Source organism: Arvicanthis niloticus, chromosome 10, assembly GCF_011762505.2.
Source record: "Arvicanthis niloticus isolate mArvNil1 chromosome 10, mArvNil1.pat.X, whole genome shotgun sequence".
Lineage (NCBI taxonomy): Eukaryota > Metazoa > Chordata > Mammalia > Rodentia > Muridae > Arvicanthis > Arvicanthis niloticus.
In genome coordinates, this window is record NC_047667.1 from 11,234,065 (window position 1) to 11,248,234 (window position 14,170).

General features: G+C 48.4%; 1 protein-coding gene across 1 annotated transcript in view; it reads left to right on the plus strand.

Annotated features, from left to right (window-relative positions):
- The window catches only part of Ccdc93 (CCC complex scaffolding subunit CCDC93), a 70,174-nt gene extending 63,710 nt beyond the window's left edge, over window positions 1-6,464 (plus strand). The window contains exons 22-24 of the mRNA XM_034513104.2: window positions 1,817-1,901; window positions 3,575-3,688; window positions 6,067-6,464. Of these exons, the coding sequence (XP_034368995.1) occupies window positions 1,817-1,901; window positions 3,575-3,688; window positions 6,067-6,120 (253 nt within the window). The 3' untranslated portion in view covers window positions 6,121-6,464. The remainder of the gene's footprint in view (window positions 1-1,816; window positions 1,902-3,574; window positions 3,689-6,066) is intronic.
- The last annotated feature ends 7,706 nt before the right edge of the window (window positions 6,465-14,170 follow it).

The window sequence follows — 14,170 nt, forward strand, 5'->3', positions numbered from 1 at the left end:
ATGAGGAACAGTCAGAGGGCAGACCAGACAGGAGGGGGATAAAGACTGGACTGTAAAAAAAGATTTAAAGAAAAAAATCCCTTCTACTGTGGATCACATGGAAGAATTGTTAAAGGTATGTTTTGTGAATTAACATACATCCTCCAAGCTGGGGTTACTCAGTGGTACAGTGCTCAGGTCGACTCATAAAGCCCTGGGCTCAATTCCTCAGCACTGCGTAAACTGACTTCTTGGTATAGACTTGTAATTCCAGCACTTAGAAGGGAAGATAGGAGAATCAAGAATTGTTTAAGGACAGTTTGACTACAAAGTTTGTTCAAGGCTAGCCTAGGCTACATGAGATTCTATCATAAAATAAATTGTATAGAAAGGCCATCTGTATAAGTCATATAGCAAGGGAACCAGGTGACACTAGCTCTGGAGTGTGTTCCTGGTGAGCTAGCCTACCCACCTTGCAGATGGCCCAAGGCTTGCTCCCAGAGTAGCTTGCTTCCTTTTGCTAGCATAAGCCTCTGCTGGCCCCTGGCAGCAGGCTAGAAACGTTTTAAGGCCCAAGTTCTTTCTGAATCATGGGCTCTAGACTTTCTACGTATTTATTTTATTTTAAACACAGCAGAGCTAAGCCATTCTCCATTGGGCCTGAACGTGAATTCAATCGGTAGGACCCATGGCTTGTGCTCGTGCACGCACGCACGCAGAGTTTATAAAACAAAATTCCAAAGGTTTGATTTTCCCAGATGAAGACTAGGGAGCAGACACTGTGGTAAGTGTGCTGTCTCAGAGAGGCAGAGAAAGCACCCAGCTGACCTTCCTCCTCAACTGGTATCCCAGAAGGGAAAAAAAAAAAAATGTGCTCCTCCACACTGTCTTAAAAACCCTTCCAACTGAATGTCCCTCCTTTCTACTTCCTGTGCATTTCTCTGTCCGTCCTCCTGACTTCCTCTAACTCTATGGTTTTTCCCATGTTCACTCCCAGTCAACTGGTTGCTTGCTCCACCTACTACCTGTGGTTGAGTTTATTCAGTCTTAATGACAGTAAACAGAAAGCTCCTGGATTAACAGTGTGTGCTAGGGCTGAGCCACGCCTCACACATGCTGCCTTTGTGTCCTATTGGCCTTCTCAGACTGGGGGTCTGGATCCCTGGTAACCGCAGCAGAGTTCTGCTCTGTCAGCCTCTGAAGAAGCCCCACCTGTGAGTGCCAGGCTCTGAGCCTTCTGGTTTCTGTCCCTCTGCAGGACTGGATGTGGGTTGGAAGGTATAGCAGGCACACCAGGAAATCTACCCTTCTACAGCCTCCAGCAAAGTTCCAGATGTTTCCCAGTTCTCAGATTCTTAAAAAAAAAAAAAAAGAATTAATTTCTTAAGCAGTACATGCCATAATTGATGGCAAATGGCATTTGTATTATTTTTATTCACGCTTTATGCTGAGGAGATACAGTTTGGTTAAAAGTTATAAGGAAGAAGCTGGGTGATCCACGGAAGGGCAGTGCTTTGCCTGTCTGAAGATTAGAGGAGCAGCGTGTTCTCACCTGTGTAGTGTTCCTCAGCTCCGTTTCCGTCTAGTCAGATATTCCTTATACAGTCCACAGGAACACAAGGAGAATGGGGGACAAGATTGTATTCGGTTATCAGATCAGAGGTTTGGAATCCCGACTGCCTGGTATTCTTGCTGGCTCCCTCAGCCCTCTGTGCCCTGCAAAGGTCTAGTTGACGATTGTGGCACATTCTAGGTACAGGGCTGACTCCTTGCTGTCCCCCACCCCCTTTCTAACTGCACCACGTGCTGGACCTACTTCTGCTGATTTTTCTTTCAGAGCCATGGCCTCCCCTGCTGCCCGGGACCAGTTTTTAAGGCAGATGGAGCAGATTGTGGAAGGCATTAAACAAAGCAGGATGAAGGTCAGCGGGCTTACTCTACAGCAGGGCAGGGTGTGTGGGGTGAGGAGGGCCTGGGCATAGGCTCTCTCTCCATCCAGACAGCATCCTGCATCGCCTCCCACCAGCATGAGACTCTAGTGGGTTGGCCTCCACATTTCGATTGGTCAGAGCTCCCAGGTGCTGAGCTCCTGTGTGCCAGACACGGTGCAGTTCCCCATATTAAATGAGCGATGCTGCCCCTCCCCAGCAGCCCTCCCTCGCTTGTCCAGCCATCTTCTCCTTGGTCATTTATCTCATGACATTTCAAAGGGTGTGGTGCCATGTACTTAGGGTCCTGATGCAGGGAAGAGACCCGAGGCTTAGTGGCCAGCCAGCCTAACCTACTTAGCCAGTTCTAGACAAGGTAGAGACCCAGTCTCAAAACTCATGATATAACAGCCAAGTTTCTCCCCTGGCCTATAGCCACAGGCACATATATAACACGCAGGCCGCACCTGCTGTGTGCATGACTGTTTTCTGCCTTCGTCTCCTGGCTGGCTCATGGTCTGCATTTAGCTTCAGAAACTAACTGCACATAGCACCTGGTTCTGCTGAGTTGCCCTCCTCTCAGCTCTGCACCACACATCCATACCCTTCACATCTCCAACTCCATTGCGTTCTCCCCACCACTGATGCTGATGATCACTAATGTACATTCACTCGCTCCTCGTCAGACACTTAGTTGATGGTCTGGTTTGGTACCGGTTGCCAGGATGTACCCTGCGAGAACAAAGACTTTAACTTTAGGCTCTCTGTAGGTGTTCCATTACTCTTTACCATGTGTACAAAGGACCTGAGCTTAGTCCCTAGAGCCCTGAGAAAATGCCAAGTGTAACAGTGCTGGTGCATGCTTGTATTCCCAGTGCTGGGGACCACAAGACATGAGCATCCCTGGGGCTTGATGGTCAGCAAGTCTGGGGTATCTGGCAAGGTTCAGGTGCATGAGAGCCCCTGTCTCTATGACAGGGTGGGAGCACCAAGGTGGCTGACTGGGTGCAGGCACATGACAGAGGAGAAAACAAGCTCCCACAGGTCATAGTCTAGCCTCCACTTGCAACTTCCTCCATTTTGTGGCTACTGTAGAAAGTCTCTTTAAGTCAACATCTAGTGTCTGTGACTAAGATCAGAATCCTGGAAACACCCTGTAGCTATAGATAGCTTACACTATGACACAGTTGGAATAAATGAAAGGTGGTAAACTATTTTATCATAAACACACTTATATACATCAGGGCCACTCACACAGTTGACATCCTGTCTAGATATCCCTTTGCCTTATGGCCGTCCTGAACCCTTTAGGGTGGTGAGCAGCATCTCCTAGCCAGTTATACCAGCAACTCTCCTTCCTTGGAGTTTTGACACACCAAACCACTTGCAGATACTCACAAATACCGTCTAGAGACAAAGTAGTCCCCAGTCAAGATACCCCCCAAAATACATGCTGTTCATCTGATGTTCTATAAATAGCAAACTGCTGAATAGATTATAGAGCCTGCAGATGATACCATTCAGAAAGAAAACTGGGCAACCTGGGGAAATCTGTTTAGAAGGGAGGGCCTGGGAGAAACAGATACAAGTGTTACTCATGGCCACCTGCTGTGGTTGCTGTCAGAATGCTTCTTCATCTACCACCATTCCCAAACTGTTTCCAACAGATGGAAAAGAAGAAGCAGGAGAACAAGATGAGAAGGGACCAGCTGAACGATCAGTACTTGGAGCTCCTGGAAAAGCAGAGGCTCTACTTCAAGACTGTGAAAGAGTTCAAGGAGGTGAGAGGGTGTGGGCCAGACAGATGGCAGCCAAAGTCCAGTGCATACTCACCTCACCTCACCTCAAGGTGCCCCTAAAGCCTGGAACTGGGGCTGGCAAGATGGCTTTGTCAGGAAGGTGCTTACTGTGAAGGGGGAGGGGGGGATACTTGAGTTTGATCCTAATGGGGGCAGGGGAGAAATCAAAAAACAATGGGATGGTGCCCACTTGAATCCCAGTGCTGGGGGGAGGAGACTGGAGGACCACTGGGCCCTGTGGGCTAGCCCGCCCAGCCTACTACTCCACGAGTAAAGAGTAAAGTGGGGCCAGCAAGATGGTTTAGTGAGAAAAGGTGCTTTCCACCAAGGTTGATTTCTTGGGTTCAATACTCAGTACCCACATGGTGGAAAGGGAAAACTAGCTCCCACAAGTTCCCCTCTGACCTTCATGGCAGGCGCCTGTGTACACACAAAATAAATATATACAAGTACAATTCTAAAAAGGAACAAGGTAGACACTGACTGAAGAGCAGCAGCTAAGCCTGACTTCTGACCTCCATAGGCACACACACACACACACACACACACTCACACATGTGTGCATGCGCACACACACACACACTCACACATGTGTGCATGCGCGCACACACACACACACAAATAAAAAGAGAATGTACCATGCCAATGATTTTGTTCTGGTTTATTTTTAAAGAGTATTCTGTCTTCCTCTTCCGCCTTCTCTGCCTGCCCTGCCTGTTTTATGGTCTAATGTTTGGCAGCCATATGCATGCCTACAGGCATGGCAGCAAGTCTCATCCTTTCAAATGTTCTCCCAGCTCTAACTCTGCCTGTGGTATTAACCAGATTGTAGAACAGACCTGGCCTCTGTCCTTAGAGTTTCACTGTGGTTAAGGAGACAGATGAGAAGCTAAGAACAAATGAACAGAAGGCCTGGTGAACAAAAAATAATAAAAGTAATAGTTTCAAACTTTACATATAGGGAGACAGGCAGATGTAGTCAGAGCAGGCTCTGCAGGCTGAGCCAGGCTCTGCTATTGGAAGAGCAAGAACACGTCAGGGAGCAACCAAGGTCCGAAGGCATGGGGAGACCCAGCAACTGATGTCGAGTCCATATGTGATACACATGTGTGTAAGGGCATGTCCATGAGGGTCTGCAGAGACTGGAGGATATCGGTGTCTGTTCCACCATGCCTCAGCTATATTCTCTAAAGACGAGATCTCACTGAGTCTAGGCTGGCAGCCAGAAAGTCCCACCAAGCCTTCTGCGTCTGTGTACACAGCACCATGGTTACGGGCATGTGTAGAATCATGCCAGCTTTTTATGTGAGTGATGGGGATTCAAACTCAGGTCCTCATACTTGCTCAGCAGGTACCCTTCCCCACTGAGCCACCTCTGCAGCCTCCCAGCTGTCTTTTGGTTAGAGACATTAAGATGCTTTGGGAAAGGCCTGGGGCTGTTGGCGGTTTGCTTACAGATGCTTTGTGAGCTGTCAGGTGAAGAGCTCTAGAGTTTGCCACAGGAAGGGAATACAGAAAGGTCACTGGGATCTCAGACGCTGGGCACTGCTGGCAGGGAATGAGGCCAGTGATGTCCCTCGGTGACAGCCTTTAACATGTTTAGTCGCAGCTCTTGTAGCTCAGTATTGGAGAAGGGAGTGCCCTGTGTAAACATTTCTCATCACGTCTTATGTACGTTTAGTTCTTCAGGCTGAGTCTGCTTGGCATCTTCACTCTTAGAACCTCTCAGTGTGTCATCTGCTGTGTGTACACTAGGGCTGCCTTGGTCACATCTTGGGGTACGTTCTCCGAGGCCCCTTCTCTCTTGCCGTCCCAAGCAGACTGGCAGATATGTGTCTGTTTTCTGCTTCTGTCCCCTTGGAGAATTTAGAAAGTTCTGTCTGTAGGAAAGACAGTCCTGGTCTCCTGCCTTTAGTCCAGAGCTTCATCACATCTGTCAACACAGAAGGTCAGTAGGTCACTGTGGGAGTGGCTTTGTGCTAAGAGACTGACTGACTTGTCAGAAAACAGCTAAGAGGCAAGAGATGTAGCTCAGTTAGTGGGGTGCTCGCCTGGCACCCCAGTTCAGTTGGTGGAGTGCTCGCCTGGCACCCCAGAACACTGGATTTGATCCCCGGCACACTGTAATTCTCATCCTTACTCAGGAGGTGGAGGCAGGAGGATCAGATTTAGGGTCATTTTTGGCTTTGTAGCTAGTTCAAGACCAACCTGGGCTATGTGAGACTCTGTCTCAAAAACAAAAAGGAAACAAAACAAAACAGCAGTTACCAAGACTGGGGAGAGGCTGGGCCCCTTCAGAGACCCCCACCTGAGTACCAGTGACTAACCGTCTCTGCTTCTCTCTTACTTTGCTTTTCCAGGAGGGCCGAAAGAATGAGCTGTTACTGTCCAAGATCAAGGCCAAGGCCTCCTGAGAACTCCATTTCTGTATGTCAGTGATATTTTTTTAATGACGTGTATAGACTACGGGATCTTGACATGGTTCTGCAGATAATGGCAGAGAGATCCAGGAAGATTCATTTCCACTCTCTAGACGGATGTTTTCTTTCTCCTACTTGTTTCATTTCGTCTCTCCTGGCTCTGGCTGATGGACTCAGAGTAACACCACGTGGATAACACACAGAACCCTACGAAGAACCATGGGCAGTGCCCACTCATTCTGTCCATTCAACTTGTATTTCTTCATTGACACTGCGTTTATGAAGGTACCCAGATGTGTGCGGGCTCTGAGAATAAAGAGCGTTATGTTCAGCAAGTATTGAACAACTGCTAAGAAATAAGCCCTGAGGTCAATGTAGCTGAACACTGTCCCTGCCTCTCTGGCATCTAGCAGGGGCTCAGAGAGCAGATGCGACCCTCTTGCTCCCCAAAGCTTGTCCCCTGAAGTGTTTCAGAAGGCTGCTGGATGAGCAGCCAGCCCATTCACCTACCGTTGTGCCTTTTGTTCTGGCTTCTCACAGTACATAGGGACTCTAGGCTTGGCTGGTGTGCGGAGCAATTAGCCCACTGGTGTAGAGACAGAAGCAGGTGAGGTTCGGGTTTATGAGAGTCCACCCATTTGTGTTGTGAAGACAGATACCAAGTGACCATGATGGGCTTTGGAAATGGGAACCCTTGGTCTGGAGTCTGCGTTTCTCAGGCGTTGGCTTTGGTGTGGCTGTAGGTGCATCCTGCCCTCAGGCTGCATGTGGTCAAGGACAGCTGTGACGGTGGCTCCCCTGTAGCTCCTTTAACCCTGCACACAGCCCAGGCTCACTCCATGGGAATATTGCAAATGCACTTTTCATTGAGGACACTTGAACAAGAATTGAAGCTCTCCGTATCCAGATGGGCATATCCCTGTTGGAAGCATGTTCTTGCACTGTCTGGGTTTCAGTGAAGGTTAAGATGTGCACACTGTTGACTACTGTCAGCTCAGACAAGGGGAAAGACAGCAGGTGCAGTGCACGGAGGAAAAGGAGGTAGTACTCAGGGCTGTGAAGACTCCACGAGCAACCAGCACTTGGGCCAGAGCTGAAAGGAATAGGATATTAGGTGAGATGGGAAGGAGGGCCTCTAATAACCCCTAAAGGGTTGGGTCTAGCCTCTGGAAATGAGCAGACCAAAACAATCACGGGGCATCCCCCAGTCCCCCAGGTGTCAGGAACCTAACAACTGGGTCATGCTCAGTAAACCCTAGTGTGAGGTTTGTGCTCCTTCTGCATAAACTTAGCACACACATGAACTGAAGAGCAGGTTGGGACCCTTAAACAGAAGCAGGTGGAGTTAGTTTCCTATTGTATGTGATTAAGAGGCACGAGGCATACATACTGATAGGAAAGGAGAGGTGCTGGGGCTCGGTCAGTGGAGTGCTTGCCCAGGTTCCATCCCTAACATCACATAAATAGACATGGTAGCATACACTTGTGACAGAGACAGGAGGATCAGGACATTGAGCGTGTTGTAGGCTAAACAGCAAACTGGAAACCAGCCTGGCCTACATAAAACTCTGTCTCCCACCACAAAAGAACAGCCCATGTAGGCACAATAACACCAGTTGCTAAACTAGGGCCACCGAGCTGTGGTGAGCTGGGTAGGAACAGCAGCATCTAAGGCGCCACTGCCCTGTGCCAGCACACACCTGGTGAGCCGCGGGTGCATTACCTCCTCAGGGACATACATGGTCATGGGAGCATTGGGAAAAGGCTTGGCTGGAGTAGTGTAAAATAATAATAATGTTCATAAAAATAAAGTCGTTCTTTGGGGGAGAACACAACATTTTGACCATGTGAGAGCTATACCAATTCAGAAGAGAGGCTCATCTGTCTGCATTATCTTAAAAGAAGCTAATTTACCCAGAATTCTGGCTAATGTCAGTGTTTGAACAGAGATGTAGGGAGGGAAGTGGGAACATGTTAGGTTCAGGGTTAGAGGGGTCCACCTGTCTATGTCTGGGAGAGGCACGGAATAACTGATCTAAAGCCACTAACTATAACTGGCTTTGGAAATGAGACCCTTTATCTGGTGCTGTTTCTAGAGAGTTTCTTTTGCTGTGGTTGTCGGCATGATCAACTGAGGCTGCCTGTAGCCGAGGGTCACTGTGAACGTGGCCCAACAGGAAATTGTAAAGTAATTTAGAACACAGGTTATTTTCCCTCCCTTTTTTTAAAACTTCATTACACCGTGTACTCTGTAAACTTTGTTGATGACAGTGTCATGTTGTAGAAGCAAAAGGTTGATCACTCCTGGGAGACAGAGAGTGGGTTAATAACTCTTGGAAGAGAGAGATTGGTGGATACTTTGTCCAATTCCTTAATCCATGAGACGTAATAGAGATGATGAGAGGTTGCTGTTACTCGTTCTTCAGTACCAGGTACGACCTCCCTCTTGAGGAGCAGGCAGCGGATCTAAAGAGAATGCAGGTGGTTGACCTGTAGTCGAGTCTCTATGACTCCAATGTTCTCATCTTGCCTGCCAGGTTGGTATTACAGTCTGCAAGTTCATAGCTGGGTAAGACTGTTGCTGACACCCTCACCCCAGCTGTCTGTGTAGCAACATCGGACACTGTGAAAGCTAGCCAACAGAAAAGAGATCTCTATTCAACTCAGATCTATCTTGATTTCTCTGTCCTATATTCAAAGTATGTGGTATCTAAAGCAGTAATGTCTTATTCTCTGGTTCTGGTTCTGGTAAGCAACAATAAGCAGTAGATAACCTGTATTGTTTTGGAGCCTTGTGGGTAGGCTGTGTTACTTAGGTCTTTGAATTAGACCACAGAAGGTGGCCCTGAGAACCCTACATAGACAGCACCTTCGTGGGTAATTCCAGCATGAAGTGGGCTGTGCAGTCTGACATTATTATTGGCTGAGGAGATTCCCTGAGACCAGTGGTCACTTCAGAATCCACCTGGAGGCTAATGGAAGTAAGGGGCCTCCTGGGACAGTGTCTTCTGAACCGAGGCATAGCACAGCATTGTGTTTGGAGCCTACTGGCTTTTACCAGAATTACAAGATGCTGGGGAAACATCTGTAGGTCACTCTTTTTTTAAGTGTGCACTAGAAGAGAAACCAAATTCAGAGCAGAGAGCTTGTTCCCAGGGCTGACTCCCTGTGCCATGCATTCTTAGGACCAGCCTGTAGGTCAGGAGCCACCTTCCCTCCCACCTACTTTTCATGAGGTGCCTGAGGGTGCTCTGGTTGAGACCATGCTCAGAGCATCTGTGAGCAGGATGAGGCTGAAGTGATAGTGGAAGGTCTGGGAGGATGTAGGGCCATTCTGCTGTTGTCCTTGTTCAGTGGTTAGTCAGCCAGCATCACAGGCAGTGGCGAGTACTGTAGAATGTCTGCCAACCTGCATCCAAAGGTGTTTCTGTAATAAAGCAGAGTCCTTGTTAGGCATAAGCTCCTGTTAGTCTGGTTTGTAGCACTTGATTCAAGAACAGTGAAGACACAGGCTTGCGGTAGAACCAAACCCACACTGGTCACCAGGGAAGGCTTTCCTTCTCCAGACTGTTTCTGGGGAACCTCCTGGGGCCTTGAACAAAGCATGGAGCAGGCCTTCCAACAGCTCTCTTACTACCTCCCAAGGTCCTATTCCCATCCTTTGTCACTTTGGCAGCCTCTTGTCTTTTCTATCTTGAATACTGTAGACACGACCTGAAGGGGTATCTGAGACACCCAGGCTGGCCTGCAACCTCTGTATGCATCCCTTCTGCATCCCCATGGTTCTGTCAGGCCTGCTCTCCAGGTGATGGATGATCAGTTTAAAGGAGCTGGGCATCCTAGCAATAACTTCCTACATGGACTTTGGCTTGTGAAGGTTCAGGCAGTTGAACTGAAGTATGTTCTAAGAAGTACCATAAGGAAGTGTCTTATGATGTACTATTGACAGGGTTCATCACTGAGACAAAGACCTAAATACAGAGCAGTACAATGAAGAGCCCAGGAACATGGGTCGGGGTGTCTGTGGTAGCTGAGCATGGCTAGAGGAAGGGCCTTCTGAGGTGCATCTTAGAGCTTGCCATGCTCTCCCTCCTAGCAGCAGTGGGGCCGAAGTGGTGTGTAAACAGTAATGAAGGGCAGGGGAGATGTCTCAGTCAGCAAAGCATGAGGACCGGAGTTAGGAACCCCAGCATCAAAGCCAGGCATAGCAGTGTGCCCTTGTATTCTCAGCACCAGAGAGGTGGAGACAAGGATCCCTGGGGCTCGCTGACCAGCCAGACTAGCTAAATTGGTAAGCTCCAATTCAGTGAGAAAACTTGTCTCAAAATTAGGTGGAGAGCAATGAAGATGGCATCTGAGTTGACTTCTGACCTTCACATGCACAAGGCACACACATGCACAGGCACACACATGCACAGGCACACACATGCACAGGCACACACATGCACGGGCACGCACATGCACGGGCACACACATGCACAGGCACACACATGCACGGGCACACACATGCACGGGCACACACATGCACAGGCGCACACACACACACAGGCACACACACACACAGGCACACACACGCACGGGCACGCACATGCACGGGCACACACATGCACGGGCACACACATGCACGGGCACACACATGCACGGGCGCACACACACACACACAGGCACACACATGCACGGGCACACACATGCACAGGCGCACACACACACACACAGGCACACACATGCACGGGCACACACATGCATGGGCACACACACGCACGGGCACACACATGCACGGGCACACACATGCACGGGCACACATATCCCCATACACATAAAGGAACATGCATATACAAAAAAAGAATGCATGTTTTCCTTCTCGAGTAACTATGTGTAAGATCATGAGCAGGGCTTTAGTGCCTCATATGCAGTGTGTTTGACACCGGGGGAGTCACTGCTTCTGTATCCTCCTGTATCCTCATTGGCCTATCTCAATTTCCCAGACGGGCCAGGCTGCCCTCCACTGATACTCTCCTCTTGTGTCTGTCGTCTCCATGATTTTGGGTGATGTCTTCACACTGGCCTCCTGGTCATATCAAAGTCCACTCGAGACAGTCCTGTTGTCTGTCCTAATGACACGTATTGCTCACTGTTTTACGTCCCTGACCCTTTGCAAGGTCTACATCTTCCTTCGGCATGTGTAAGGGCGGGGGAAGCAGGGACCCTGCCCACCTCACTGTGGCGCATCAGACAGTCAGAACACCCCACTTGGTTAAGTTGGCTCCCCAAACTGTTATCTTTGCATCTTAGAGTAGCAAAATATAGATCTAACCTAATCTGTGCTCAGGTTTAAACAGGCTGTCAGTTCTAGTCAGCACTAGAGAAGCCCTCTAAGGCATGTGTTCATTAGTCGCTAACCTTGAAGGATGGAAGGGAGAAAGAGTTTTCCAGAGGTTTCTAGGCTTTGTCTCCGAGGTGATCTTTCGGAGGTGTGCAGTGTTGCGGCGGGGAGGGCACATCGATGTTAGTCAGGACGGTTAGCTGCTCTTCCTTCAGACCTGGTAGATGATCGCAGGAAACGGGCAGTGCTGTAGAGCTGCGGGCAGCAGCACCCTGTGCAGTAGACGGCAGAGCTAGGAGCCTACAGCCTCCTCGGAGGACAGAGAGTAATGTCACGAATCCAATTGTACCGCCTTTGGAACCAGCTGTGCCACGTATAGGAACTTTTCTTATGTGCAGAAACTTTTATTAAAGCAATGTTTGTAATAACAAAAAGGTTAGAAACTACCATTAATTCAGAACAAAGGTGAAAACCCCTGGCCCGTCTCTACAATGGGGCATTTTGCAGACACTGAAAAGAGTAGTATGTACTGCCAAGGAACGTTCACGGGATCTTGGAGCCACATGGCTAAGTGGGGGAAGAAAACATGCATGAACATGCATGAAATTCTAGTGTTTGGAATCGAGATAAATACATGTTGGTGTGTGGATTCATATGTGTGTGTGCGTATACTCACACATATGCTTGTGATATGTCTGCTTGCCTGTTCCCAGACTGTCTCTGAGAAGTGACACAGTAGCCTGGCAGCCTCAGTTGCCGCTTGGAAGAGGGTGGAAATGACTTTTCCCCGTTTGCCTTTTGTACTCCAGAATTTTGTACCATGTACATGGATTATCTACTCAAAAATAAATAGTTTTTGAAGTTTAATTTGGTTTCATTTAAGAACAATCACGGGAGAAGATTCCACTTCCACTGGTCTGTTTTCTTCTTTTTTTATTTTGGAGGCAGGAGGGGATGGTGAATACATGGTATCGAAACAGGGTCTCCTGTCTCAGACTGCCCTCAAACTGTGCATAGCAAGGGTGAGTTTGAACTTCTGATTCTCTGGCCTCCCTCCCCAGTGCTGGGACTATGGGTGTGTATACAGAACTAGGATTGAATCCAGGGCATCTTGTATGATAGGTAAACAGTCTAACAATCCCCAGCACGGCTTCCCCCGCATCAACCTGGTTTTTCCCCCTTTGAGGGAGGGACTTATTTTCTTTGGAGGTGGTGGGGATTTTTCTGAGACAGGGTTTAATCTGTATAGCCCTGATTGCCTGGAATTCACTCTGTAACCATGCTGCCTGCAACTCAAAGATCTGTCTGCCTCTTCCTCCAGAGATCTCGGATTAAAGGCTTGTACCACTACACCCAGCTAATCTGTTTCCTTAACAAACACAAAGCTCTGGAGTCGGAAGCAGTGCTATTCTTGAATGTTAATTTGACCATATCTGGAATTAACTGAAACCCAAATGACTGGGCTCACTTGAGAGAGAAATTAAATCATTTGAAGTGGGAAGACCCGCTTCTAATCCAGATCTTTTGAGGTGGAAAAAAATCCACCATTAATGTGGACCTCACCTTCTAGAGTTGACAGGCAAGAAAGAAGATCTCTCTCCTGCCCCTCCTTCTAGTTTGCTGTCCTTGTCTGCTTGCTCTCCCTGGCAAGTCCATTCCTTCACTGGCGTTAGAACCTACTTCTGTGGGACTCTGTTATATACTGAAGATCAGATGAGACGTCCAGCCTCATGGGCTGAGCGACTACTGCATTCTTGGACTTTCAGTCATAGGCAGCCAGTGTTGGACTAGCTGGACCACAGCCTGTAGTTTACTCTAATCCCCTTTACATATATACATAGGAAGAGATTTATTCTGTAAGGTTTGTTACTCTAATACAGGCAGCTGGGCCTCTGAGGCCAACCCTTCATAGTAGCCCCAGGACCCAGGCAAATGAATCAGCTGCCTTTATTAGCCACTCTGAAACGCTGGCCTCATTTGGTGGAAGAACTTTGGGTGAACTGGGGAGGCTGATTCTGTTCTTTCGTATGTGTAATAGGAACGAGCTGATGCTGCTCTAGCGTTGTCTGGACCTCATGAGAATCACATTACAACCTCCCTGCTACACTCAGATACACTGATACAAAAGACAGGAACAGTACCTCTGAGCAATTAGCATCCTCCAGCAGCCGTACTCATTTCACCTGGAACCTTCTGTGTGTAGTCTCTCCCACCCCTTAACTTGCCAGCTCCTCTTGCTCGTTTTTATAGTCCAACTTGACACAAACTTAGAGTCACCTGGAAAGAGGAAGCTCCAAATGGAGAATTGTCTCAGATTGGCCTGAGGCTATCGATCTGGGAGGGCCTGGCCAACTATGGATAGCACCATCCCTAGACCAGTGTCTCTGGTCTGTATATAAAGCTAGCTGAACGTAAGTCAGAGAGGAACTGGTAAGCCATGTTCCTCCATGGTTTACCAAGTATCAGCTATATTACCAAGTGAAAGCTGACCTTTGCTTTGTCCAACTGCAGTGCGTTAAGTTATTTTTCTTGAGGCTGTGATCAAGTATCTGACAAAAGCAACTTCGGGAAGGAATGGTTTATTTTGTCTCAGAGTTCCAAGGGATACAGTCCATTATGGTGGAAAAGCATGGCACTAGGAACTTGAAGTGTCTGGTCACATTGTACCCACTGTCAGGAAGCATAGAAAGAGGGATCTGAGCTCATAGGATGATGCCATCC